Source organism: Pyxicephalus adspersus, chromosome 6 (assembly GCF_032062135.1).
Source record: "Pyxicephalus adspersus chromosome 6, UCB_Pads_2.0, whole genome shotgun sequence".
NCBI classification, from domain to species: domain Eukaryota; kingdom Metazoa; phylum Chordata; class Amphibia; order Anura; family Pyxicephalidae; genus Pyxicephalus; species Pyxicephalus adspersus.
This window is the reverse complement of record NC_092863.1, coordinates 38,575,803-38,602,240: the sequence shown is the minus strand read 5'-3', so window position 1 is coordinate 38,602,240 and position 26,438 is coordinate 38,575,803. Positions and strand designations below refer to the sequence as shown.

Below are 26,438 nucleotides of genomic sequence, written 5' to 3'. Positions count from 1 at the left end.
TTAGACTAGCACTTCCATTCCCGAAGTGTGACACATCTGTTTGTGCTTTCCTCCTGCTCAGCAGCCACAAGGCACAGGAGCTGTCCAGCAGGCAGACCTCCTGAATCCAGCACAATGTGACAGGCCATCTCTAACACACACACATCAGACATGGAGGATGATCTATTCCAGTTAAGACATCTTCCGTGAGTAGCATAATGGTGATCCTTGTGTAAATCCTTGTGTACATGGGCAGAGATGCTCGCTGGGTGCAGATCCTGATACCCCCCCCCCCCCTACACACAGTATCTGTATCAGATCGTTCTTTATAGGTTGTTATAAAGCCAAGGTTTGTTTGTTATGAAATGTATATTAGACATCTGCATCTGCAATTGTTGGATCTCTCTTCTATTTGCAGATGTCTTGTAATTACTAATTCAGGATATTATGCTAAGAAAAAACCCAGATGATTTCACTTAACCCCTTCTCTTTCAGCCTTTCATTTCATGCATGAGATCCTAAATTAAAGAGCTGAATGCTGCTGCTTTCTGCTGGTAAACCTTCACCCTGGAAACTGATAAATATTTCAATCTTTCTGTGACTTTGTCTATATCATATATATTGATGCATTTCTGTGCTGTTTGTTTTTTATTTTATTCTGGTATTAACATAACAAAGGTTGATGTCTGCACCTAAATTATATTATTATAGGTACAATATTAGGATGTTAGTCTGGGGGAGGATTAGGAGTAGGTGTAAAGACAGTGGAAAGGAGTATTTTTTGAAACACTGCAATTAAGTCAATTACCCCTATAATTCACTAAAAGTGATACATTTTTTTAAAGACAGAGCCTATACATTTTGTCTGGAATTTTGTGTCAGTAAGATGCCCTGCCATAATTTCACATTGTGTCCCCACTTGTGTTTGTTCCAATATAAAATTAAAAAAAACAACTGGGACAGGGATTTCTTAACATGGCTACAACAGGCATGTCAATCTAGGAAGATCTTTGCAGATTTCCATCATAATTATTATTGTCAGGTGGTACTAAAAAACTGATATGTAGGCTACCATTGCTTCTTTCAAAAAATGCCAGTTTACTGGCAATACTTCGTAAGTAACTAACTGACAAGTATGAAAATAGGAAAGACTAACTTTTCATTGTATGAAGCTGCATACTTTGTTTTAGTCTGTGAATCAAATGTGTTGATGTACAGACCCAGCAATACAAAGTAAAAGAAGCATTAAATGAGTTAGTTTAACCCACTTATAAAGTGTTAGTCCTTCTGCTTAACACAATGCACAATACATAGATTTGTTCCATGCACTATTTGTTATTTCAATCAATATTCAAAAATAAAGATATACCTAACAAATGTTTTCCTTTTCTCAGTCAACATTATTAGCACTACAGTGCAACTTTTACTTAGTTGCTTTAATAAAAGTCATGTAATATGAAGTCAATTGAATATCATCAATTTAGTTGACCCTGTTTCAATAATGTTTATTTCTCTATTGGGGCCCATTCATGCTAGTGCATTGTGTTTCCACAATGAAGAGCAAGCATTGTACTCAACAGGCAGAAACACACAGCATTGATTTACTTGATATACATTCATTGTAATAGCACCCCATAGGCACTGTAGGAAGGCACAGTGTTGCCATGTACTTTACGAAATGCCGAATTTTCAATAGTTACTGTGACTGTGTAGATGGTATATTTCAATAGTTCACCAGCTGGTGGAATGAACCATGTGAATATATATCCTATATCTTACTTTGTACTGGTACCCATGTGTACTCAGTCCACCTACAGACAGGTTCTACTGCACAGATGGCTTCTCTCCTATAAATCTAAACTCCACAAGTGATTTTAACATACTGACTGATAGAACTATATTTGCTTTATATGTTGTTTTATATAATGCATAAAACGTATATATATAAATATTTATGTGTTCATATAAATATGGCCTACTGCATGAAAATAGTTCATATTTAATTTTTTTCTACTTGCAGGTGGGGCTATTTGCAAGGGTAACCTTAGCTGCTTTGCTGAAAAAACTTTTGTTTTTTATAGAACTACAGTAAATATCAGTGGTCCCCAACCTTTTGGACGTCACAGACCCCTAAATTTACGGACTCCAGACTGGATATGCGCGGGGAGCCGTGTGTCACTCAAAGGGGAAGAAACTTCCCCCAGAGTGACGTCATGATATCAGAACACGCTCACTCCAGAGACACAACTCGCTCACCGCCCTGAGCCTGCGATTCATAGGGAGGACATGGTCTGCGGCTCTGGCCCCTGTGCCCCACCAAATGGGGCCCTCCTCCTGACCCAGCTGGGGGGTGCACCATGGACCACTGTAGCTGCTGTAGCCCTTCACTGACTGAGTCTTGCGGCCCAGCTGTCAGATGGCCCGCTGGTTGGGGACCCCTGGTATATATGATTAAATCATTTTTTTATAATAAAAGCCATTTATTGGCTGTATGAGGGTCCACATTGGAAGATTTCCTATCTATTTCTGTTACTTTCACAACTCAATTCCTAGTAACTAGGACACGGGGTAAGGCTCCCCATTGTAAACTTACAGTAATGTAAATCTTCCATGTGCTATTCAAAATCAAAACAAAATATTTGGCTTCAGATATACTTGCAATATAATTTACAGTAAGGGCCATTTTTATTATATTTCTTAAAATTATCTAGTTTCTGACAAAAACAATTACATGCATAGAATGCTTTAACACTTCAGTGTTCCCCCCAGCCCCTTTTAGACAGGCGCGCCATCCGGCACTTATTCAGTAACCACCTGGCTGTTTTTTGACAATACAGGGGCACAATACAAAAATGATGGAAAAATAGGACATACATATAGGACAAAATGATAGGGATTACTGGATTTCTATGGCAACAACTCACTAAATTTGTCATGTATTGCACCACTCACTTTTTGACCACCTACTTACAGCTTCCCCCCACCCAGTTGAAAAATAATTTCTGGGGAGAACACTGTTCTAAAACAGCAAAAAGCTGACCCAAGAATCCTTTTAAATTAATGATTTCCCTTACTCTGCAATCATCCAGAAGCTTCTACATTATTATTGCTTTGGCATATTGTATGCCTCTTCTACAAATTATATTTCTGTTCCAATGTTTGCTGTGGCAGTCTGGTAATATGCATGCTAACGGAACACGGATTCTTTAATATCTTGTCTATATAAAGAAACCTATACTTCGAAAAAGTAATATATACAATTCATGAATGCTAACAGCACCCACTCAATTAGCTGTCTACATTGCCACATATTATTAATAGAACTGAAAAAATTAATTTGCAGATAAGGTAACATCTTTATTTGGCTAACATGCATTGAGGTACAAAACTTCACAACATGTAGTTTATAAAAAAGGTACAAAAGTTCTGTTTTTCAAAACCATCTATTACGACCGGTATTATGAGCTATTGAATTTGGTCAATAGTAACAAAGTCTGACCATCATCAATATGTGCGGATTATCCAATGGAAGGTATATGGCGGAAGAGGATATGTGAATGGTTACTAGAATTGTGGTGTAACGTTCCTGGCAACCTAACACCTTCATTGCTTAAGTAAAGCTAATAATAACATACAGTAGTTGTAATATGTGTATATGTTCTTGATGTTAGGACTTTATAGTTGATTTAGTGTGTATTTTGTGCAATCTTTTCTGATGGACTTCAGGAATCATCCAGGCCTCTTTCTAGTTCCGTTCCATCCTAGCTCTCCCTTTAGCAATCCACTTTCACTTCTCTCAGTCATTTAGTCTCAGATTTATGTGAGGGCATTTTAAGGTAGTCTGCATGCAAATTCAGCCTGTCTAGCAACACCTATCTGCTGATACAGTGTGTGAGAGGCAGTGCTATGTGAGCTGCGAATTCCCCTGTTCTTTACAGTTTACAATTCTGTTGTCCTGGTCTTTCCATCTAACACACCTCTGCTAAACTTACAAAGCAGTCCAGTATGTCATAGTACTACCGGTTTGTACCCCCTGTGTTAATGATGTGTCTGCAAGATGCTAGACACACAACAAAAAAGCTGAGGTGATTTATTGTGCTGTCAGCAGAGGCAGAGGAGATTTGATAACAATGGTTAGTGAGAAACTGTCCAGAAGTAGACCTCAGCTTGGGAAACGATGTGGAGATCTTGAGTTCAATGCTAATAGATGAAAGAGTTGAGTCTGAATTCGTAAATCGGATAGATAAAGGGTTGCTAACTATACCAAACTAACTATAACAAATACTCAAGAGAATATTCATAAATGCATAGAGATGGTCTTCTCAAATCAACCATTGACCCATATAGAACCCAGTGTTTACAATAGTTGTGGGAGACAGCATGAATCAAGTGCTTCCACCTCCACTGAACAATCAGTTAAGTACTGACCAGAGCTCCCAGAGTATGGCAACAAATCTTGGTTGTCATATGTGTGTGAAAACATTGAAATCAGATTCAATTACCAGGAGTCAAAACTCCATCTTTGACCAGGCCCAGTACAATAACATATACTCAAAGGCAGATTCAGAGAATCTTTTAATGATAGATTCTCCTAAAAAAGACAGTTATAAACCAGGTAATAGTGCAAATTTTTTTATTAGGTATTGTAAATGGTACAAGAAGAGTCTCTCCTCTTCTTCAACTTACATGGCGCTTGCACTGCAGCAAATGTGACTGATTCTTTGTGCTGCTTCTTGTATACAGGCTATACAAAATACTACAAGGTACCAAGTCAAATTCACTACTTACTTTAAACACTTTTATTGATGTAATAATGAATACAAAAATCCAATTTATTTGTGTATTTTACTTCACTCTATTTACTTTACTTATGTTCTTGAAAATCAGCTTTAACAGTGTTTAATTCAAAACTTTAGTAAATTAGCTTCACTATTTTTATATCTACCTGGCCAATGCAGACAAAATAGAAAAATCACTATTTTTTAAAAACCCTTGTAAAAGAATTGCTTGTGTATTCAGATTCGACATGCATGTAGCTTAATCTTACAATTTTTTAAATACACCATAAATGACTAGTTTGTTCTTTTTGAGTTTTTTATGCAAAGAATAATGTAGGAAAATGACTGTACAATAAGTGGCATACATTAGGGCTGTAAAACTCTGTCAGCACTAAAATGTAAACCTACCCACTTATTGGCGTAGGTAGAAGCAGAGCAGAGTAGACCAGAGATATCTGTGCACATGACTCATTAGAAACTTGTCATACTTTGTAACCTATCAGAGCCAAAGCTGCTATCCAGCTGTTGTGATGCTATATCCATAGAATATGCTAAGAGCAGTGGTTTTTAATGTACTTGATATAGGTGCCTCATGTGCAGCATAGACAAGAGACTTGTTCTATTATTCTGATAGGGATCACTAATTATCACAGAAAACAAAAAACAGCACATAAACAACTAATTAAAATCTGGTCTAAGGATTACTTTTCCTTCACTGTATTATTTTTCACTTTGCAAAGCACAGACTTAAGTGTACAGGGGCCATAAGGGCTGCACAAAGGGTGGCAAAGGGTTGCCGAGTGGTCACTAGAGTCCTAGAGCTAAAACTGCTTTCTAATATCAGCTAATGGCAGCCTCCGTCACTGGAACCACAGCTATGTCAAATAAATGGTGATGTGTCAGGTTCTCTTTTGAACTGCACATTGTATTGGCCTTCTGATTTCACTCTATTATCTATCACTCTATCACTATAAATCAGCAAGTTATAAATCAAGGTTTTATAACTATGAGGAGTTAAGGCATGGTAAAAAATATACATATATATCTTATATATCTTGGTTCTTGCTTGGATTGGATTTGACTCTGAAAATCTCCTCTCCATATTTGGGATGACCTATATTATTCTGAGGTGTGATTCTTACTAAATTGATTTTTGTACAGGACTAACCTTTACATATATATATATATATATATATATACATGTTTAAATAAAACCTGTAAGTATTATTTAGTGGTCTTGTCAGTATTGATCTGTAGTCAGGGGAGCACAGAAAACAATTGGGATAGTAATTTTACAGACACGGTGGGTTTAACAGTAAGGGAATATTACAGTATAGATGTGTTGATTTGTTTGTTGGCAGTTAACGAGCCGAAAATCACCTATTAAAGGGCTCTCAACCTATCCTTAAACTCACCCAGCATCCATTATATTTCTCCTCATCAGTTGCATTAATGCTAAGAAATGTGTTAATGTAAAACGTGTGGGTATTTATTACTGCTCAAGTACTCCTTCTATAAATATTCTTTGTTTGTCTTCAATACTCCTTATAAAGTGGGGACCATCTTTGTTTTAGCACCATTAAGTGTCAGCATGTGTTTTGTGGCAAAAGATTAGATGGTTCACCTCTCCAAGCCTATCATCTCCATACCATACCTTATGAAAGGGAAACATCAGTTTGGACCCCTCAACTATAAAGTTATTTTTCAAAAATCTGTGCCCCCCAATATCTATACTCAAGATAGCAATTGGGCATTGTAATCTCCTGAAAATAGTGATAAAATTAAAGTGCTTTATATACTTCAGGCATTGCCTATTGCCATACCTACCAGTTTTTTTCAAAGTCTTAAATCTTTTTTCCTGCATTTTATATACATTTTACCACATTTTGTCTGGCCAACCTGGGAAAGGTTTAGATCTGCTAGATATGTCTATATTTTTTGGGGATACTTCTGGGGAGAATAGTAGACTAGAGTAGGAATACACCAAAGAAACAATGGGTTCCTAAAACTTGGGAACATGAGACCTTTTCAAAAAACTGAAGTTGGAATTTTTACTTGAAATGTGAAAATCACATTGTGTATGTAATCACAGACTTTGATTGTTTGTATATCATTAGCTAGTTAATCTATGTATGGTATATGATTATACTGTAATAACATAAAAAATTAATATTACCTTTTTTTAAAAAAAATTCTGCCTATAAAAGCCTGTCTATTCCTCCACTTGCTCACATAAATATCCTAACCTAATTCGCTAAGCAAAGTGAACATGGTCTACTGTATAGGTCTGTTAAATGTCAAAAATGGTGTTTTTATAGTTAGGTATTAAAAAAAGTACAGGTTGACAGTCATATATATGTTTATGTATGCTTTGTGCTTTGCAGTGTTACCTAATGTATAGTAGAGCAGGTAATCATTACATTTAAATAAAATTTACTGTATACTGAAATATGAAGGCTCCTATTTCTATTTGCTTTCTTAGAATGCTAGTTGAACGGCAGCCTCTGTTTCCAATGGTTCCTAAATCATTGTCCTAGAAGAAGCATGCAATCTTAAATGTCATTTTGGTGTATGTTATTTTTTGGTCCAAAGTACTGAAGTATGGCTTCCCATTATTATAAATAAATATATATATATACTAAGGAATTTATATGAAAATGTGTAAAAATAGGAATGCAATTTCACAACAACAATTGCAGTACTTTAAGATAAAAAGTGCAATGATAATGGAAAAATATCTAACCAAACAAACTTTGATTTAGTTTTATTTATATAATATACATCTGGTATAATGTACATTTATGGTTTCTTTCAGCATAAGTGCAATATTTAAAAATGTAATTAGTACATTAAATTAAACTTTTATGAGTGTGCCTCTTCTCTCTGTGCTGTTTACTAAAAGCAAAAAGTAGATCTTTCCTAATGCAATTTATTTGTAGGTATGACAAATATATATTATGCAAGCATACAACAAAATTATTTAGAATTTATTCCCTGAAGAAATAATCTCCTTTATCAGAGTTGTCAAGTTTCGTCGAACTGGGGAAAGTGCCAGATCAGAAGAGGATAATATATCAGGGGAACATGAGATACAGATTGGACCTGTCCACACAGATTTGGAAGCAGTAGAGCTGGAAGATGGAACAACGGTGCCAAAAGAGTTTGCAAATCCAACTGATGGTGAGAATTCTTATTAGGGCAGATAGCAACTCTAAGGACTTACTGAGAGTTCAGACAAAAAAGGTTGTTTGAAAGTCATAGTCCTATTGATAAACCCTGTGTATATAATGAATTTCACAAAGGGATTCCATAGATTTAACTTTTTCTTACATGTTGGAGATCACTTTTTCATACTGTTTTTGCCCTTTTTGGGCAAAATACTGCAGATTCTTGAATACCAGTGAGGAAGAAGTGAGGAAATCATTCCTTATTGGTTTAGGCAGTCAGAAAGGGCATAGCAAATGGCAATTTGACATTTAGCTGTTTTGTTGCTGTTGACTTAACATAGTTGACATAAGAAACAGAACTGCTAGTATGATATGGTTATAGTACTCCATGAGGTCATAGTAGTAATATTTTGGGATTATGACAGCCTTGGGAAAAAGAAAAACATTGTGTGCATGTAGTGCAAACTAATATTTAAACTGTAAATAAAATATAGGGAAGGTAATAACATTTAAAAAACACAAGTCATTAAGTTTTGGTAATTCATTGTGTTTTTTTGTATTTTCTTATAGACACTTTTATGGTGGAAGATGCTGTGGAAGCTATTGGCTTTGGGAAATTCCAATGGAAGCTTTCAATCCTTACCGGTCTGGCCTGGGCAAGTAACAATAAGTATCAGCTTAAAATATTGGTCTGTGCAGGCTTCATGATACATTTTATTTTTATTTTTTTGGTTGTTTGTGATGGTGAGGGGTTAGAATAAATTTAATGGTTTTATTGATGCCCGTGACTAAAATTAGTTCTTTTTGTTTGTTCTGGTACCCATTGTCACAGGATAGAAACTGAGGAAGATTTGAGTTGTCACCAAAACATGAATAGAAATAAAAAAAGGGATTTATTTGATGACTGTGGAAAAGCTGAATTATCTTGCTTTGGTGTGATTATCTTTAACTTTCTATTATCTACAAGACAGGAAGAGACATTTCTTGATTTGGGATATAGAAAGCAGAAAACCTAACAGGGTTATTCCCTAGTGTATCCAAAGTGAAACAAATGTTTTGGCTGTACATCTACTTTAATATTCCTAACATATGGTCACACTCCCACAGCACCTCATATGTTATATAACTTAATGCTGTATTTGAGCACAGACATTTTTTGTTCAGAACACTCAATCCGTAACGGGGATGGGGGTGAAATCATAGGGATTTCCCACTATCTGTAGTGGGGAGGTATAAGAACTACAAGATAACCTATTTATAGAAGTAATTTGTCAGAATATTTTATCTATGTTAGCTGCCAATACATAATCACTGTATCAGTAATATATATGTAGCTGTAGCAGTGCATTAATGGTTTGTTAATAGGCTTTGAAGGCAGCTGATTCATTTTTAAGTAAGTTTTACTGTGCCTGTGTTTTACGGTTCACAAATTGTTCATGCATGTTAAACACTTGCATAGATGTATGTGACCTATGTGTTCTATATAGTTGCACTGGGACTGTGGTAATTATTGTACATTACTGCAATGCAATTGTGTGAATCTGTCTTCATTTTCTCTTTGTAATATCTTTATGTTTCTATGGTTTTATAAATAACAGTTGACAATGGATTTATATATTTGAAAAGCTCACACTATTTATATAAAAATGTTTAAAGCCCCACTAAACATTCAGTTAAAAGTGAACCTGTGCCCAGACTATACACATTGCAATATTTGTATATGCTATAAAAATGCATTAAAAGCAAAAGTATAATTCATCTATTCAAGGTCACAACAAAGGCACTAAAAAGACAGATTATACTCATGTATTTACTATAGAGACAGAATTTTGGCAGCCTTACATCTCTTTATTCTAAACATACAGCAGGTCTTGTAAGCTGTTAGAAACCTGAAGCTTGACTTAAAGGCCTGTTCCCACTAAAGATGTGCTTGATGCTGCACGCTTTACAGATTGCCTTGCATTCCTTTTAATGAACAGGCTCACATTGTCATATCACATAGAAAAATTGTAGCACCTGCGGATTGCTGCACTTTGCACTGCAGTGCTTTGCTAAGGTGCACCTGGGCTGACATTGGGAAAGTCCTGTGCGTTGCCACTTGTTACATGTGTTTTCACAAGCCCTTATCTTTGATGTGAGCTTTGGTAATAAATTACTGTGTAATTAGTACAAGTGTATAGAGGGCCGAGTTTTGGCTTGTTTAAAGATTTTTGTTGCTTGTTAGGAAAATAAAAATGTAATGTCAATGGTCTGGGCACTTTAAGTCAACTAAATACATTCCAGATGCAGCAACAGCCTGAGTAGAAAAGCCTAAAGAGCTAAAAAGAGCCTCAGAGCTAAAAATGTCAAATTAGCAGTGAGAAGTTTTAGTGATTGTAAGGCTATACATCTGATTCAGTAAGAGGTGTGTTGTAATGCAAAGACTTCTTCCACCTAGAGAGAAAGCCTTACTAACTGAGTTGTGGCTGTTTTCCAAAACAAAAAACAGAATCTAACAAATATTTTGTTTATATGCATCTGGATTGTATTTAACACATTTGAATGGACAGCTTTCTCTCTTTGTTTTATCTTTGATATTTTTTGTGATGAACTACATCCCTTCACATGTGTCCTTCTATTACTGGGCCTGATCTAGTAAAGCTCTCCATGGCTTGAAAGGATACACTTTCATCAGTAAAGCTGGGTGATCCAGCAAACCTGAAATGGATCTGGTCAAGGATTCAAAAAAAATTTGCTAGCAAATGCCTTTTTCAAAAACCCATTCCAGGTTTGCTGGACCACCCAGCTTCACTGATGAAAGTGTATCCTCTCCAGCCTTGGAGAGCTTTAATAAATCAGGCCCACTGTGTTTATTTTCACATTGCTTACTTTTTGCTTCCCACACTAACTTTATCCTGACCCATTATCTTGCTGCATATTTAGATGGCAGATGCCATGGAAATGATGATACTGAGCATCCTGGCTCCACAGCTACACTGTGAATGGAGATTACCCAGCTGGCAGGTGGCTTTGCTCACATCGGTAAGCAGATGCGCTGACTAGGCCTTGGTTGTATTCCAGGTGTTGCATTGACGTCATGTCTGCCAAAGGACTCACATTTATCTTTTTGTAATTACAAAGCTTTTCTGGCAAAGGGCTGGATATTAAACTGTTAGTTGAAACAGCATTAGTTTACCTTATATAACAATGTCCTTGGTAACTGAATGGTTTTGCAGATAATGTTAAAGTAAAATAAAAAGCTCCTGTATGATAGTCTGAACAAGTCCCAAATGCAGTTACTATTTTTATGCACCAACACCAGCAGTCAAAGTAAACAGAAAACCTCCTTTACCTGGCCTGGCTGAGCTCTGAATTCAGGAGCAGTGCAGCATCATTGCCACACCATCACAGGAGGCTACATTAGGTGCACAACATTTTACGTTCAAATGCAACACTGGTTTTTTAATGGGAAGTCCACTTTAAATATACTTTATGGCTTTACTAATAGAAATTTACTGCATATTTGCAGCTCCCCTGCCTTATTGCACTGAGTTTATCAGTTGACAACCCTTTATAAATTGGTTGAGACAGACTGGTAACAGACACAGGATATGTCAGGTCTCAGGTTACATTTTAACAAGTAAAGAGTTTGAAGCATTATTTGGTTGTTATTATTATTATGCCTTAATTTTGCTATAACATTCCTAATGTATTCAGACTAGGTTTTTGGAGATCAATTTGATATGTGGTTTGTGCCCTAGAATCCTATTTTTTTACATTGAAGGACACTGCAGTACCAAAACTGCTTATGTTTTTTTTTTTTAATTTACAGGTTGTCTTTATAGGAATGATGTCTAGCTCTTCCCTCTGGGGAAATATGTCTGACCAGTATGGCAGAAAGACAGTAAGTTTTGGTGACAGGGTGATTTCGTAATGACTTTATATTGATAGTAATGATGTCTTGAACAACATTTATAAATGTTTAGCTCTGTATTGTTTTTGATTGTGTGATACATTTTTTGTCTCTTGTGTAGGGTCTAAAAATTAGTGTATTCTGGACCTTGTATTACGGCATCCTCAGTGCATTTGCACCAGTCTATAGCTGGATTCTGGTTCTTAGAGGATTAGTAGGTTTTGGGATTGGTGGAGTCCCTCAATCGTAAGTTCCGGCCTTATCTCAATGCATTTGATGGCATTTAATTTAAATGTATATCTTTTACTATGATGGAAAAACATATATATCAGCTTTATACTTTAGTATCAATTAGAAGAACATTTTAACATCTCCTTATAACACACGACTATACATTTCCTTAACAATAACTATCTGCTGTGCAGTTTTTGCTACTATTCAGAATATTCCTTTTCCAAAATGTATTACCAAGGGCAATGTCATCAGCGACTCTGCACCTAGCAATATACCGGCAGCTGAGAAGTCATACTAAACATCATTCTACCAACCTTTACAGAATTGCTCTCTCACTGGCATCATGTTCACCCATCTACCCTTACAGTTACAAAAACCAGCATAACATTGGATGCAAAGTGTAGTTAGTGGCCTCTTAAAAGGAGGCATATAATGGAGATGAGCAATACCCACTTGTACTCCAGGGTTACTTAGACATAGTCCAATATACTCTGTACAGACCATGGACAGAATTTAGCCTTAGATAAAACCTATACCTTCTAACATCTGCACACTCCTTTCTGCACTAGAAAATATATATAGAGCAAATAGGCAGTTAGGGCAGTTTGTGCATCTTTGACTGTTCAGTGATTTTATTTTTCTGTATCATTACAGTGTAACACTTTATGCAGAGTTCCTTCCAATGAAGGCGCGAGCAAAGTGTATCCTATTAATTGAGGTGAGACAATTTTAGTGTTCATATTTTTTGGGAATATACAGTATTTGAAAGGAATGTTCCAAATATACAAGAATATACAAGAAGAGATAAGGTGGATGTAAATATCAGTAAAAAAAAAAAAAGTAAAATTTTGTATTACTACATATATATATAGGGGCAATCGTTTGTGTCCATTATATATGCAGGTTCCACTTCCTTTTTTTTTTGTTTTTGCAGTTCTAAACAGTGGTTGTGCTAACCCACAAATCTTGGTAAAATTTATAAATGCAATTTTGCAAAAAAGTAAAAAAAATATATATATTCAATATTTTACAATATTTTTATTTTGTTTTAATGCTGCACTAACAAATCTGAATTCAGCATGTTAACCTTTTTAATTACAGATTTTCTGGGCTCTTGGCACTGTATTTGAGGTTCTACTAGCTATTTTTGTGATGCCCACATTGGGATGGCGCTGGCTTCTTATACTGTCTGCCCTCCCCCTCATACTTTTTTCCATCATGTGCTTTGTAAGTATTTATTGATTTGCATCAAACTTGTTTAAGTTTGCAGTTACATTTATATATATGACACCTTTATAGATTACATCATAACGTTTTAATTTCCTTTACACATGTCCCCCAGTGGAGTGCCTAAAAATTTTGCTAGCTCTGCTTTTTTTCTGTGTAAGTGATAGTGGTACTAATGTCCTCTTTCTGTCCAAGGTGAAATTCAACATTTGCTGAAGTAATTTTAATACTACCAACCTAAACAACCAGCCCAATCAAAATAAGTATTTTTATTAAAGTTTTATATATATATATATATATATATATATATACCGTATTTTTCGGACTATAAGACGCTCCGGCCTATAAGACGCACCCAATTTTAAAGGAGAAAAACCTAGAAAAAAAAGATTCTGAACAAAATACTAAAAAATCACTCTGTGTCAATGTACAGCATCGCGGGATCGCGGTATCGGATGAGTATGATTTTTTTAAATTATATTTAACATGTATTCGGTGTATAAGACGCACCTACTTTTCCCCCCCAGTTTTGGGGAAGAAAAAGTGCGTCTTATAGTCCGAAAAATACGGTATATATATATATATATATATATATATATATATATATATGAACATTGTGAGTCTCCTGGTCCACCTCTATAGTACCTTCTTCTGCATTTTTCACAACTTAAATTAAGTAAAATCCCCTCATAATGGCACAGCAGGTTTGCAGATCCGAATTCAAGCACAGATATCTCATACTTAGATGCCTATTTTTTGAGGTGCAACAGAGCCAACCCAAAGGACTTTTAGCAAACTGCTGGACCTCAGAAAATGTATCTTCTAGTGTGTGCTTCTCTACAGTTTTTCTTTGATGTGGATTTTTTGTCACCTTTATTAATTCTTTATTGTCTGCTGTTTTTTAGTGGTTGCCAGAGAGTGCAAGGTATGATGTCCTGTCTGGGAACCAAGAAAAAGCTCTCGCTACGTTGAAGCGCATTGCAACTGAGAATGGTGCTCCAATGCCTCTAGGGAAACTAATCTTATCTCGACAGGTAAGTATCTGTTGGCATTTATGGTTGCCAACTAGTGTCAGTTAATTGATAAATAGGTTCAGAAACAACTGATATTGTATCTTTAGAAGATGGATTTTCCCAGCTTGTTGGCACAGCTGTTGAGACCATTCTTTTTATATAATTTTTTTATATAATGGTATCCTAATATGTATATTGTGCTGACATCTTATTGTAGTCTCATCTGTTTTACAGGAAGATCGTGGTAAAATAAGGGATCTTTTTACACCTCAGTTCCGATGTACAACCTTGTTGCTTTGGTTTATATGGTAAGGGGAAAAACTCTTATGTCCTAAGGACAGATCTTAGTATGGTACTGGGTGTTGACTTAAAACTTACCCTAAATGTGTATGAATATGAGAGATCCCCATACCTGAGTGGTGCCTGGCATTTTGTGTAAAAGGACCAGCTCAAGTAGAATGCCAGAAAGTTAAGCATGGCATTTGCCAGCCAGACGTCTTGGGTTGTTTGATGATCGTGTTTCTGTCTTGACACATTTCCAAATCCATCTTTATAATAGATATGGTGAATTTGTTAACAGTTATATCAATGGGTCAATGAACTTATTAAGCATAGCTATGATCTTTGCAGAAGAGTTGAAGTTTATTTCTGGGTAAAACTTTGATTTCAGTTTTGGATCTTGTGAGAAAAGGTTTGAACTCTGCCAAGAGTTGTCCTCAGAATAAAAACAGTAAAGGGAAATGTTTTATTGGGATAGCTGGTCCAGAGACAAGTGTATTTAAAAAAAATTACCCTCAGTTTTTGCGGTTTTCTATAACTTTGGGTTGTGTCTCTGGAACAGAAAATTAAGAAACTGTCCCCAATGGTACGTAAACAGCAGAAAGGAAATAAAACTAGGAGTGACAGGGGTTTTAACCTTTTTCTGTTTTATTCAAAACTTACATAAAAAAGTTCACAGCTAAAGCTCCTCTTTGGTATATTTAGTATATTAGAGTAAAGTAGTAGACCTGCTTAAAGTGCCAGGTCAAACAAGTACTGCACAAGTCATATATACTCTGGAATTTACTCTTAAAGTACATGTGTGTTGTTGTGTGCATAATAAAAAATAAGGCTGCATGCACATAGTAAGCACATTATGCATATTTAATGCAACAGAAAACAGGCTTACACCCCACCTCTTGCAATACATTGTTTGTTAGCAGATCCAAGCCCATCTACGTGGAGGATGGCTGCGTACATATGGCTTTACAAATATCAACTCAGAAAAAGTCAGCATAGGAGTTTTATACAGTTTTAGCAGAGCTTTAATGGAGAAAGGTGCCACTCCAGTGAATTGACATCTTACAGTGTCTTCTATGTAAATGTAAATGAGTTTAAAACACAACAAGACAACTATTTCACTGGAACATATTCCAAGGTCAAAACAGATAAGTCTACTGCCCAGGGTAAAGCTGCGTACACACGGCAAATTTTTCTCGCCCGATAATCGGTATCGGCCAATTATCGGGCGAAAATCTGCCGTGTGTACAGTCGGGTCGTCGTCCATCGTCCGACGACCGTCCTGGCGGATCCATGGACGATGGACGACGACCGATCCTAATGAAAGGGAAGGGGAGAGCGCGCAGCAGGGTGCCGCTCCGTCGCTATCCCCCTCCCCTCTCCATAGAGCATGAACGGTGCTGTATGTACAGCATCGTTCATGCATCGTGCAGTCTTTTCTCGTTGGAAAGGATCGTGAAAGATCCTTTCCAACGAGAAAAATTGCAGGTGTGTACGCAGCTTAAGCGGAACTATGTGGGGGTTTTTATCTTATTGCAGGTCACCTTTGCTGTAACCAGTACATCAACCTTTTACTCACCACCCTTTTAAGTATAGACTTTAATGGGTAGCCAAAAGTTCTTATTTAAATGCTGACAAGGATTTCTCTTAATATAGGGCAGCATACATATGTTCAATTATTGTCACTGGAAAGATCTTTCCAGATTGTTTCAAGAGACAAAAAGGTGACAGATGAACAAACGAGCACTGTACACACAGTGCTTTTCTATTGAGAAGGTAGGGGGAAGAACAAGCAAGAGGCACCCTGCTGTGCTCTCCTCCCTTGACTGGTATTGCAGTCGTTCAGGACAGATCCATGAAAAAGGTCAGTTGACTGCTGTACACATGTCAGATTCTCACCTGAGATGAGCCCGACCAATCATATCAGGTGAGAATCATCTGATGTGTGCACATTGCCTAAATCTCATGGCGTTCTCATGCCGCATTGCCACATGGTAAATTAGGCAGGAATCAGGCTGTCTTTGACATTTTCAATGTACTAATAAAACAACTAACAAAACTATTTGTACTTCAGGTTTTCCAATGCCTTTTCATACTATGGACTGGTTCTTCTAACCACAGAACTCTTTCAAGCTGGAGATGTATGCAGTAGTAAGTAACAGTAATTTACACTTTTGCTCCATCATTCACTAGGATTAGATAACCCGTATCAAGTAAAAAGCTTCCATAAGTCTTAGTCCTTAGCATCTCAATTTGTACTGTTTTTCTAATAACACATTTTGAATAATGTTGAATGAGTTATGACTCTTCATGTTTTCGTTTTATAAATATTCAAATTTACAAATTGTTAAGAACAAGACATAGCAACAGGGACAAAGGGGACTGCATCAAAGCACATATTACTTGTATTTTACATTTTTTTTGCAACATCTGAAGCTATAACAGTATTTGCAATGATTTTCCTATATATGGGAATGCAGACCCTGCTTAGATGAGTTAGAGGATTCTCCATAGCTTATGCATCTACCAAAATAATATCTAAAGACTCTTGATTTATGTTTACGGTTTTATACCAGTAAACTGCCCCTAAAAATGCATTCATTTTTAAATAATTTATCAGTCATGTGACATGGCAGGTAAAGCACAGGGTAGAGTCTGTATGACACAAAGCCAATTTTGGTATGTCTAGGGCAAAAGTAATGGTAATTACAATTATTTCAAGTGTCTGCTTTTTGCAGATTATGTTACAATATTTTATTTTCTAGTTTCCAGCCGAAGGAAGACAGCGAAGCCAAAGTGCAGCCTGTCCTGTGAATTTTTAACTGTGGAAGATTATACTGATTTATTATGGACCACACTATCAGAATTCCCTGGTTAGTACACATAAAAGAAGCAAACACAGAACTTGAACCTTTATGTCTGCAACCAATGAATGCCTGTAAATTAATATGCAAAATGTATATTCAGTATAATACAGTTACGGTTGGTCAGTCAATAATTGTAATCGACAGACATATAAAATATTCATAGTACATATTGGCATTTTTGTCAATAAAATCTGCAATTTCACTATGATTGTGGTTCAGTAAGTTGTTAAGTGTTTAAAGCAGAGCTCTAGACAGAAACCTTATTTTAATTACCTCAATACTGCACTGTGTAATTCTTCCTTCTTCTAAGCTCCTATGACATCATTACAAGGGCTGTAAAAGATTTATTCAGGAGCTGGGAGAAGGAATCCACAGTCTCTCCCAGTCTAAGAGACCAGTGATTGCTTAGAGTCAGTACTGTATCTGTACTGTGCAAGGAAACCAGGGGGGATCTCAGTTTTCTCAGGAGAGAACCCAGCAGTTACACTTATCTTCAGCTTATACTCCAAAAGCAACCCTTTATCTCCCCCATTTTTTAGAACAATGAATTCTGTGAAACCCACTCTACCTGCATGCCATGTCTCACAACCTTTCTTATTAGTTTTCCTCTGCCACTGCTGACAGCACAATAAATCACAAACCTCAGTATTATATATTTGAGAATATATCATGAGACTCACAAAGCTCTGCCAGACTGTAGATTCAGGCTGGTGATTTTACTTTGGTCCTCTACAGTTAAGTAGTGATGCCAGGTTACCTCCCTTCCCTACACATTTAATTTTTTTTTAATGAATATGTAATGGTATAATATGTTTAATATAAAAATGTATAGTTCAGATATGAGTTTACCAATTCTGCTAGCGAAGACAATGCTAATTGATTTTCCTGACAGACTGTTTTTTTTTTTTAATTTTACCTATGTTTTGTATTAGGTGTGTTGGTGACCCTATGGATCATTGACCGATTGGGTCGAAAGAAGACAATGGCCATCTGCTTCTTTGTGTTTTCTTTTTGTGCACTTCTTCTATTCCTTTGCGTCGGAAGGTAACTGGTTATTAATATTAATATTATTAATATTATTAAAAATAAACAGGATTTATTTAGCGCCAACATATCACGCAGCACTGTATTTATGTAACTGATTTTGACTGACACATATACATTTATTTTGGTAGTCCTTAAAAGACTGAAATACCATTCTTTCAGCATTTTGAACCTTACACTATACTAAAAGTAGTGAAATGTCGGAGTTTAACAGCATGAAGTGCGGCCTCTCAGTGTTTTCCCCCACCATTCAGCTATGGTAAGTGGAGTGTTAGCAGAACACTTAAGAAAAACCCAAAGTTTATGGAACCTTGTTACTCCAAAGACATCATAAAAAATAGAAACTAGGTGTAAAGTGTGCTTGTAATTTTCTGCTTACCACTAAAAAAGTAGGAGGTACCGTGGTTTTAACAACTAGTAAGGTATAGGCCTGGACTTCCAAACCTATATGTGATTCCCCTTGTTTTGGATAGAATGGGGCAGGGTTTATTCCACCCATCTCATACACTGGCTTTAACACTAGTTTAAACTCAAGCCACTATTTTAAAGAAAAACTTAAATTTACTAAAAACATAAAACCAATTTCTAAATCCTTTACCAATTGTTGTCATCACAATCAAAATGTACGACTATCAACTTTATAGTACACGATCTCCAGCAAGAGGGATTTATTTCTGAACACACACGTATACTTTGCATATGGGTCTTGCATAATCAAATTACAGATATCATGATTCCCCATTGCCGCTGCCTAAAATATACTCTGCAAGCTATAGTACAGTATTCCATTTGTGGCTGCAGCTGGCAGCTGCGCTGACTTGATAACCGGCACCGGAGACACGTAGGAGGTATTAACGTGTCAGGAATGGGAGAGAAGATATTCATATCTTTTAAGCTGAACTGTGTGTGATAACTTGCCACCCCCATATGCTTTATACTGGGCATGCACATAATAATAAACAGTTTATTATAGCTTTCACTATTTCAAATAATCTTTTACTTGAAAATGAACTTTCATCTTACCAAAAAAAACATTGTGGTAAACTTACACCTGCATTCGCAGATCAAAATATTCTTTTATTGCAATCAATTTTAGGAATAAACAGTTCTTTTATCGAAAAGAATCATTCTATTAAACAATCATAATACAATATGCGGGCTATGTGAACAGCCCAATACCATTTGGTAATCCTATCCATTGTTTGTTGCCAGCTTTACAAAATATGCACATATCCTGATATATGAGCTCTGATAAGTGATCTTTGCTGTGAAATAATGGTAATCAAGCCGCAGAGGAGCATCCATATCACCAAAAAAACAGGGTTATGATAGAATATTAGCTAATTAATATGTTCCTAAAGATGAGGCATTATAAGTAACTGACCAGTCACTGGGGAAAGTAGCACCATGGTTTTGTTTTGGAATGACTCAGGAACATTGGAACATGTTCAGTCTTTATAGTACTTAATACCTGAACACTGTTATTGGAGCCATATCTAAAGTTTTTTTTTCCAGTTTTAGATATAGTGTGTTAGTGCTAAACTAAAGTCAAGTTTTTGTTAATGTCTTTGATCCCTGTTGAAAACTTAATTTTAACAGTTGATCTAATGTGAACGCTATTAGCTTTTCCTGATTCTGCCTTAGTCTTCTCTTCAGTCAGGGAGATACAGGTGCCCTTTTATGCTATGAGCATAATGTAGGCAAACTAAAGGCCTGTGTCGGGCTTTTGCTCACCATAGACAAGCCTAGTTATATTCTAGATAAGTATGAATCTGACATGGTGTGGTGTCTTCTTTAAAAAAAAAAAACACACACAAAATGTAGTTCACATTTTTACATTTAGCACTTACTCTGCTTTTTTCTCTTTAGGAATGTGCTCACAGTTTTACTCTTTATAGCAAGAGCATTCATTTCAGGTGGATTCCAAGCCGCCTATGTTTACACTCCAGAGGTAAGATACTTAATGTGCTAGATAAGGTCTACTATATTGGCATGCAACACAGCAGCATATACTATAATATTTGTAGAAGCATATACTTAGGCCATTGGAGCCCAACATACAACCTGTTAGTGTGCAGTCCGATGAGGGCCAGCAGCTTGCTCCCTCTGCACATTACATTTGCAGCTAGTAGTGACATTTGATTGGGCATTACAAGTCTCAGCATGATTATAAAGACTAGTATTATGAAGTAGTATTATAATTATGAAGACCAATTGGTTTATAAATATTCTCAGGGGTCTTGCAGACTAATTTGTGTTACCAAGGGAATTCTTCATAAATGGTGTATTTGTTTTCTCCAAGGGTGTAAAAGGTTAACTAACTGTTTTGGTAAATCATTTTCAAACTGTAAAGAAAACTATACTTATAAACAAAAGTATAAATATTTATTGCCTCCCACCTGTAGAGAAGAAATGTAAATGCCACCTCCTATCTGTATTGCCCCATCAAATAAATATGCTTACTGTTGCCTATGACCCTGATTCCTCGAGCAGTGCACTGGAGGGTAAAGTGCCAGGTTGACTTTTGTTTCAATAATAGATTCAGATTCTATTGTGGTGTATAGGACTTGGAGCTTGAAGCAAACCTACTGCCTGGCTGAGTAGCATGCCATTAGGAAGATATGAGTTGGGGACCCTACAGGCTACAGTATGTATATTTAATAGCACATTCCAAAGAGATAGTCTTCCTATATTAGCAAACTTCCAAAACCTAACCTATTGTGCACCAGTCTGCATTCATCAGGGACCAAACTTGAAGCTCTCATTTACTAACGTGACCACCACTGACATAGGTTCAACATCTGATTAGCATATTTGGATTAATTTACTTTTGCTGATTTTTAGGATTGTTGAGAGTTCCTTATCAATTGTGTAAACAGTCACTTCAATTATTAATTCATGTGAAATGCAAATATAATAACTAGTTTTTATTGTTAAGGCTGACATGACACTATATTGAATGCAATAAATATGCATATCATTTTTTAACATGTAATATTTTATCTGCATTTAAAACATCTTTTCCCTTTAGGAGGGATTATAAATAAAAAATTTTATTTCCAGCTATCCACCTTTTGTTTGTCCATGAATATGCATTAGTCACTCCAATGACTTTCTCTTGTGAAATCATTTTTATTAATTAGGTGTTTTGTTTTACTATTTCAGGTCTATCCAACAGCTACGCGAGCACTTGGTCTAGGGACCTGCAGTGGAATGGCTCGTGTAGGGGCATTAATCACACCTTTTATTGCACAGGTAAAAATGCAAACTGAGCATTATGTACAGTACAATATAAATATTGCAGACGCAATGTTTTCTTGTAGTCAAGTCTTTTACTGCAAACATCTCTACACTTCCATTTTGCTCCTCTCAGCAGTATATCACATGAGAAATCAAATTTTCTGCTAAAGTGTAGAACTTCTTTGTAATTCCTGCTCCCCTCACTGCAATTTGCAAACCAGTGATGGCAGCTAAAACCCTAGCTATGTATTAAAAAGATATGTATAGTATTTTACTTAAATACAGGCAGGCATGTATGGTAAGGAATTCCCCCCTTTTTTGTCCTTGAGGCTTTACGAATTAAGTTTTACTATTCTTTAATATATATATATTTTATACCTCAGAATAAGTGGGGTGCACCTTGGAAGCACCATTCACTAAAACCTAAAACTCCTAGTAAGAGTTAAGATACTTAAGGGTCCCTGCACAAGCTGCTCATTACAAAAAAGGTGACTTAACAATAATAAACCTGTTACTATAAATTAGTATTAAAGAAACACTACTAATTTAAATTGTATGTAAAGGCAAATTTTTTTTTTAGTGTTGTGAGTGGGTTAGACGCTTTAGAATGTTTTTATTGCTGTCAGTGTCCAAGTTGGGTTATTCACCCTCTAGTTGTCCTTTTGACCATTATCATTCAGAAAGGAAAATCAGAACATTAAAGTTGTCATTAAAACAAAGGGTGAGGGAAAATTTTGCAATGCTTGTAGCAACTACGAGAAGAAGTCCCCTCATTTTGGAGAGAAGTCTGTCTTATCTCACACTGCATCAATCGGAAAGAAAGTAAAATTAAATCTCCCAAAGGGATAGAGACAACAAAAAAACATAAGCTGATGGGTGTTTTAACCTTTACCTACTCTATCCAAAACTAAAATAAAGTTTTAGCAAATAATGGGATAAACAAGAAAGAAATGCATGAAACTCTGCAAACCCCTCATAAAGTTTCAAACCATGTTGCATGATTTCTCTCATTCATTTCTTAGGTACAACTAAATAAAATCATTTTTAAATCTCTTCTCTTTTCTTTCAGGTCATGCTTGAGTCATCTATATATCTCACAGTGTTAGTGTACAGTGGTTGTTGTATTTTAGCAGCACTGGCTTCCTGTTTCCTTCCCATTGAAACCAAAGGCCGTGGACTACAGGAGTCCAGCCACAGAGAATGGGGTCAGGAGATGGTGGGAAGAGGAGCGCACAATGATGGAGTCACTCCTTCAAACTCTGGCTCACAAGAGTGACCCCCTCACCTCACCTACTATTACTGACACTCACACATGGATAGCCTTTCAGTCTCACATCTCCCATTACATGGACAAGTTAGGGTATGTATTGCTAAACAAAAGTAGCAACATTGTAGGGATTGGATAATGGTGTGTTTAGATCCTCAATAAGGGATTCAGAAGTGAGCTATTCTTATGCTATAGGGATCAAATCTGACACTGTTAAATTACATCTTTAGATTAAATTCAACCGTTGTAAAAGTTCTATAACACTAACAAGAAAAGAAGATACAGTATCAGTAGTTTAAATGGAATCTGACCACCAGATGCTGGATGCTGATGATGTCTTTGAGTAAACCAGAGAATGCCACGAATTAGGATATTCTAGATATTTCACCTCACGTGTTAAGTCAGTAAATAATTTTCTAGATCAAAAGATTGAAGCTCTGCAGCAAACTAATAATGATGATCACAGCCTTTGTTCAGACTATGTTATAAGCCTTGATTTCAATAATCTGTTCACTATCTTTTTTTATCTTACAGTAGAAAATGATAATTAATTTACCAGATTGAGAAGCATTAGGGTCTTGGGGTTCAGTGGGTCAGTTTGGTATCAGTATGAGATGCTTTTGAGATCATTCAGAATTTGATATCTTTCCAATGCTGCAAAAGATCTAATAAAAGCAGTTTTGCATTCTTATAGACTTATATGGGAACACTTAAAAAGAAGGGAACAAACAAGTCCATTAGCACAGGTCCTTTCATAGTTTTTCTTTTTAAGTGTCTAATACCAGACCATCTTTGCCTATGTGGCTTAGGGCATTGTCTGGTGAAAAAATGGTATATTTATAAGGAAAATATATACTTAGAAGCTAAGAATACTTTACATGGATCATTTTTTTTATTGTTGAATATTTTTGGTTAATAAGTGATTTGTCTGGTTTGAACTTGGAATCTGTCACTAAGTCACAATATATCACTTAGATAGACATTAATTCCTGACTAGATAAACATATTTTTACTAAGTCTGTCATTGTCTAGATCAATATTACAATAAACTGTAAAAAGAATATCAGCTGCTCACTTGAAAAGCATTGGAGACTTAACGGGTATATGACCCAAACCCTTAACAATGGACGTCTTTGATCTGGCCCCTTTTGGTTTAATAAAAATTAAATGTTTTATCTGTTTGATAGGTTCCAAAAAGTGCCTGTTGATCTTGCCAGATCTAACAACTTCCTATGCTTTCTGTGCTGTCATTGTGCACAGCTTTTTCTGAGAACTACAGATCTACTGGTCCCACTCTTGGAAATAGGGGTCAATAGACTTATCCCATTTACATTCCTGATACAGAAGTTCATATGAGCATTGTCATTCAGGGACTGGAAGTGTGTTACTGGCAAAATCATTAGGTAAAAATAAAGTAAAGCCAACAAATCTAAGGTCTGGCAAGATGCAATATTGCTTCTGTTAAGGTTCAGATATGCTTTAAACAAAAGGGGCCCAATAACTTAATTTCCACTTCTGAATATCCGGCAATGATAGCTTGAATTTAGGAGGTAACAGTCTTGGATCAAGAGTTCTGGCTTGATTTGAAAGGCTGTGCCCAGGCTTGTCATGTAACCTATTTGGTTGATCTGATTTTTTTTTTAACCACATGAACAACTTTCTCTGAAATCTGTAAAATGATGACAATAATTTTTTGGTGTAATGACTATCTGTTGGTTTCCAAGCCTCTGCAGTGCTCAGGTTATGAAGGAATGTTAATGCACAGAGAGTACTGTATATTTTTACTGGAAAGACAGGGTTAAAGGGACTGGTTTGAAGAGATTGTGGAAAGTGAACCATTTCATTTCAAATTCAGCTTCACACTGAGTCCTAGGTGTGAATCATTGCTTGTCTCTGCTTGGCATTGTATGTATGACATCAGCAGATGCAACAGCGCAGAAGAAAAGTGAATGTTTGTGTGTTTGAATGTACAGACTTTTAATGAATGCATTTTAATGTTTGAACGTCTCTGTGTCAGAAGCTTGTTGTATGATCTCTTCCTATGTCCACAATGCCTTGTTGACTTGGATTTTATTGTAAGTTAAATATTTTATGTTGAATAAACTTTTTACATGAAAAAAGGATAGTGTATTTAGTGACTGATTCATCATACAAGTGTCTGTAAAAATTTAGCTAATGATTGTGGGAATACAAATACATAATAAAGTAAAAAAAAAACAATACCCTTGCAAAATATCATGCTATGTTCAATCCAGGATTCATTGCTTTAAAGTAATGTTTCTCAACCAGGGTTCCATGCTGGGAGTTCTTTGAGTAATAGGCCATTGGGATCACAAAGGTCAGTTTAAGTGACAACAATGATCGTTTTGGCTATCTGTATGGTTACATTCTTCCCATTGCCCAACAATGTAGGAGGCATTCTCCTCACTGATCACCATGCTAATATAATGTGTGTTGTGTATATGGTAATTATAGCAGGGGTTACCTGAACAATATTTCAATGGTTCCTGCATGTCAAGAAAGGCTGCTTTAAAGTCTAATGGGTTTAGGCAGGAGATTTACATCCATCAAGTTACTTAATTTGGAATTTGTTTTGCTTTTAGCCGAGATGCAATTAAGCTAGGTTGGAAAGTCATATGAATGCATCCCATTTTCAGGCAACAGTAAAAAAAAAACACACAAACAAAAAATACAAAGAGAACCAGTTCTAAATATGATTTACTTCTTGTTAAATCATTGGTTTTGCCTGTAGTTCATTAAAGCCTCTGAGACTAAGGCTACACACATCAGATGATTTTCTTCCTCGGGGCTAGTACTGGACGAGAATAGGGCATGTGTACAGCACTCATCCAACGTCATTCATGGATCCCTCATGGCAGATCCAACAACAACGAACAATCATAATGCAAGTGAAGGGAGAAGAGTGCAGCATGATGCTGCTCGCTCATTCTCCCCCCTCCATAGAGTAGAACGGCACTGTATGTACATGCATCTTTCAGTCTTTTGTTGTTGGAAAGGATCGTGAAAGATCCTTTCCAATGACAAAAATCTAACATGTGTACCCAGCCTAAGAGACTAGTGAAGAATCTTCAATATTTAGGCATTACTTGGACCCCACAGTCAGCCAAACATTCCCTGTTTAAATATGGGATCACAGCACCTGGATAAGGAAAGTCTTTCAGCCTTAGTCCTGTGCAGGTACCATTTGACTATTGAACATGCTGACAACCTCAATGAGCCATGTCACAATAAACCTCACCCTTTGGGTACACCCATCATCCACTATGCCATCCAATTAATAAAGCACCATAGCACTCTTATGGATTTTTATTACACAGAAGTCTGTCCCTAGCGGAGCTAGCCATTTATGTTTACCACCCAAGGTAAAGGTCCACAATCTAGCCCTATGTTTTCCAACATTCAGCTGCTTTTCTTTGCATTCATACTGACC

At 36.2% G+C, this 26,438-nt stretch overlaps 1 protein-coding gene across 1 annotated transcript; it reads left to right on the top strand.

Annotated features, from left to right (window-relative positions):
* Positions 1 to 25,108, top strand: SVOP (SV2 related protein). The gene is made up of 16 exons (XM_072415350.1): positions 1 to 185; positions 7,777 to 7,937; positions 8,495 to 8,580; positions 10,847 to 10,945; positions 11,736 to 11,807; positions 11,938 to 12,062; positions 12,705 to 12,768; positions 13,152 to 13,277; positions 14,183 to 14,311; positions 14,525 to 14,598; positions 16,644 to 16,720; positions 17,335 to 17,442; positions 18,369 to 18,480; positions 20,350 to 20,431; positions 21,646 to 21,735; positions 22,790 to 25,108. The coding sequence occupies exons 1-16, from the start codon at positions 151 to 153 to the stop codon at positions 22,994 to 22,996; spliced, it is 1,647 nt and encodes a 548-aa protein (XP_072271451.1). The 5' UTR covers positions 1 to 150; the 3' UTR covers positions 22,997 to 25,108.
* Positions 25,109 to 26,438: the final 1,330 nt, after the last annotated feature.

What these genes read in the sequence shown, in the direction of transcription:
- SVOP (XM_072415350.1), top strand. Translation starts at nt 151, where the DNA reads ATGGAGGATGATCTATTCCAGTTAAGACATCTTCC. An exon ending in TTCCAGTTAAGACATCTTCC is followed by an intron (nt 186 to 7,776) that starts GTGAGTAGCATA and finishes CTCCTTTATCAG; the next exon opens with AGTTGTCAAGTTTCGTCGAA. An exon ending in CCTATGTTTACACTCCAGAG is followed by an intron (nt 20,432 to 21,645) that starts GTAAGATACTTA and finishes TTACTATTTCAG; the next exon opens with GTCTATCCAACAGCTACGCG.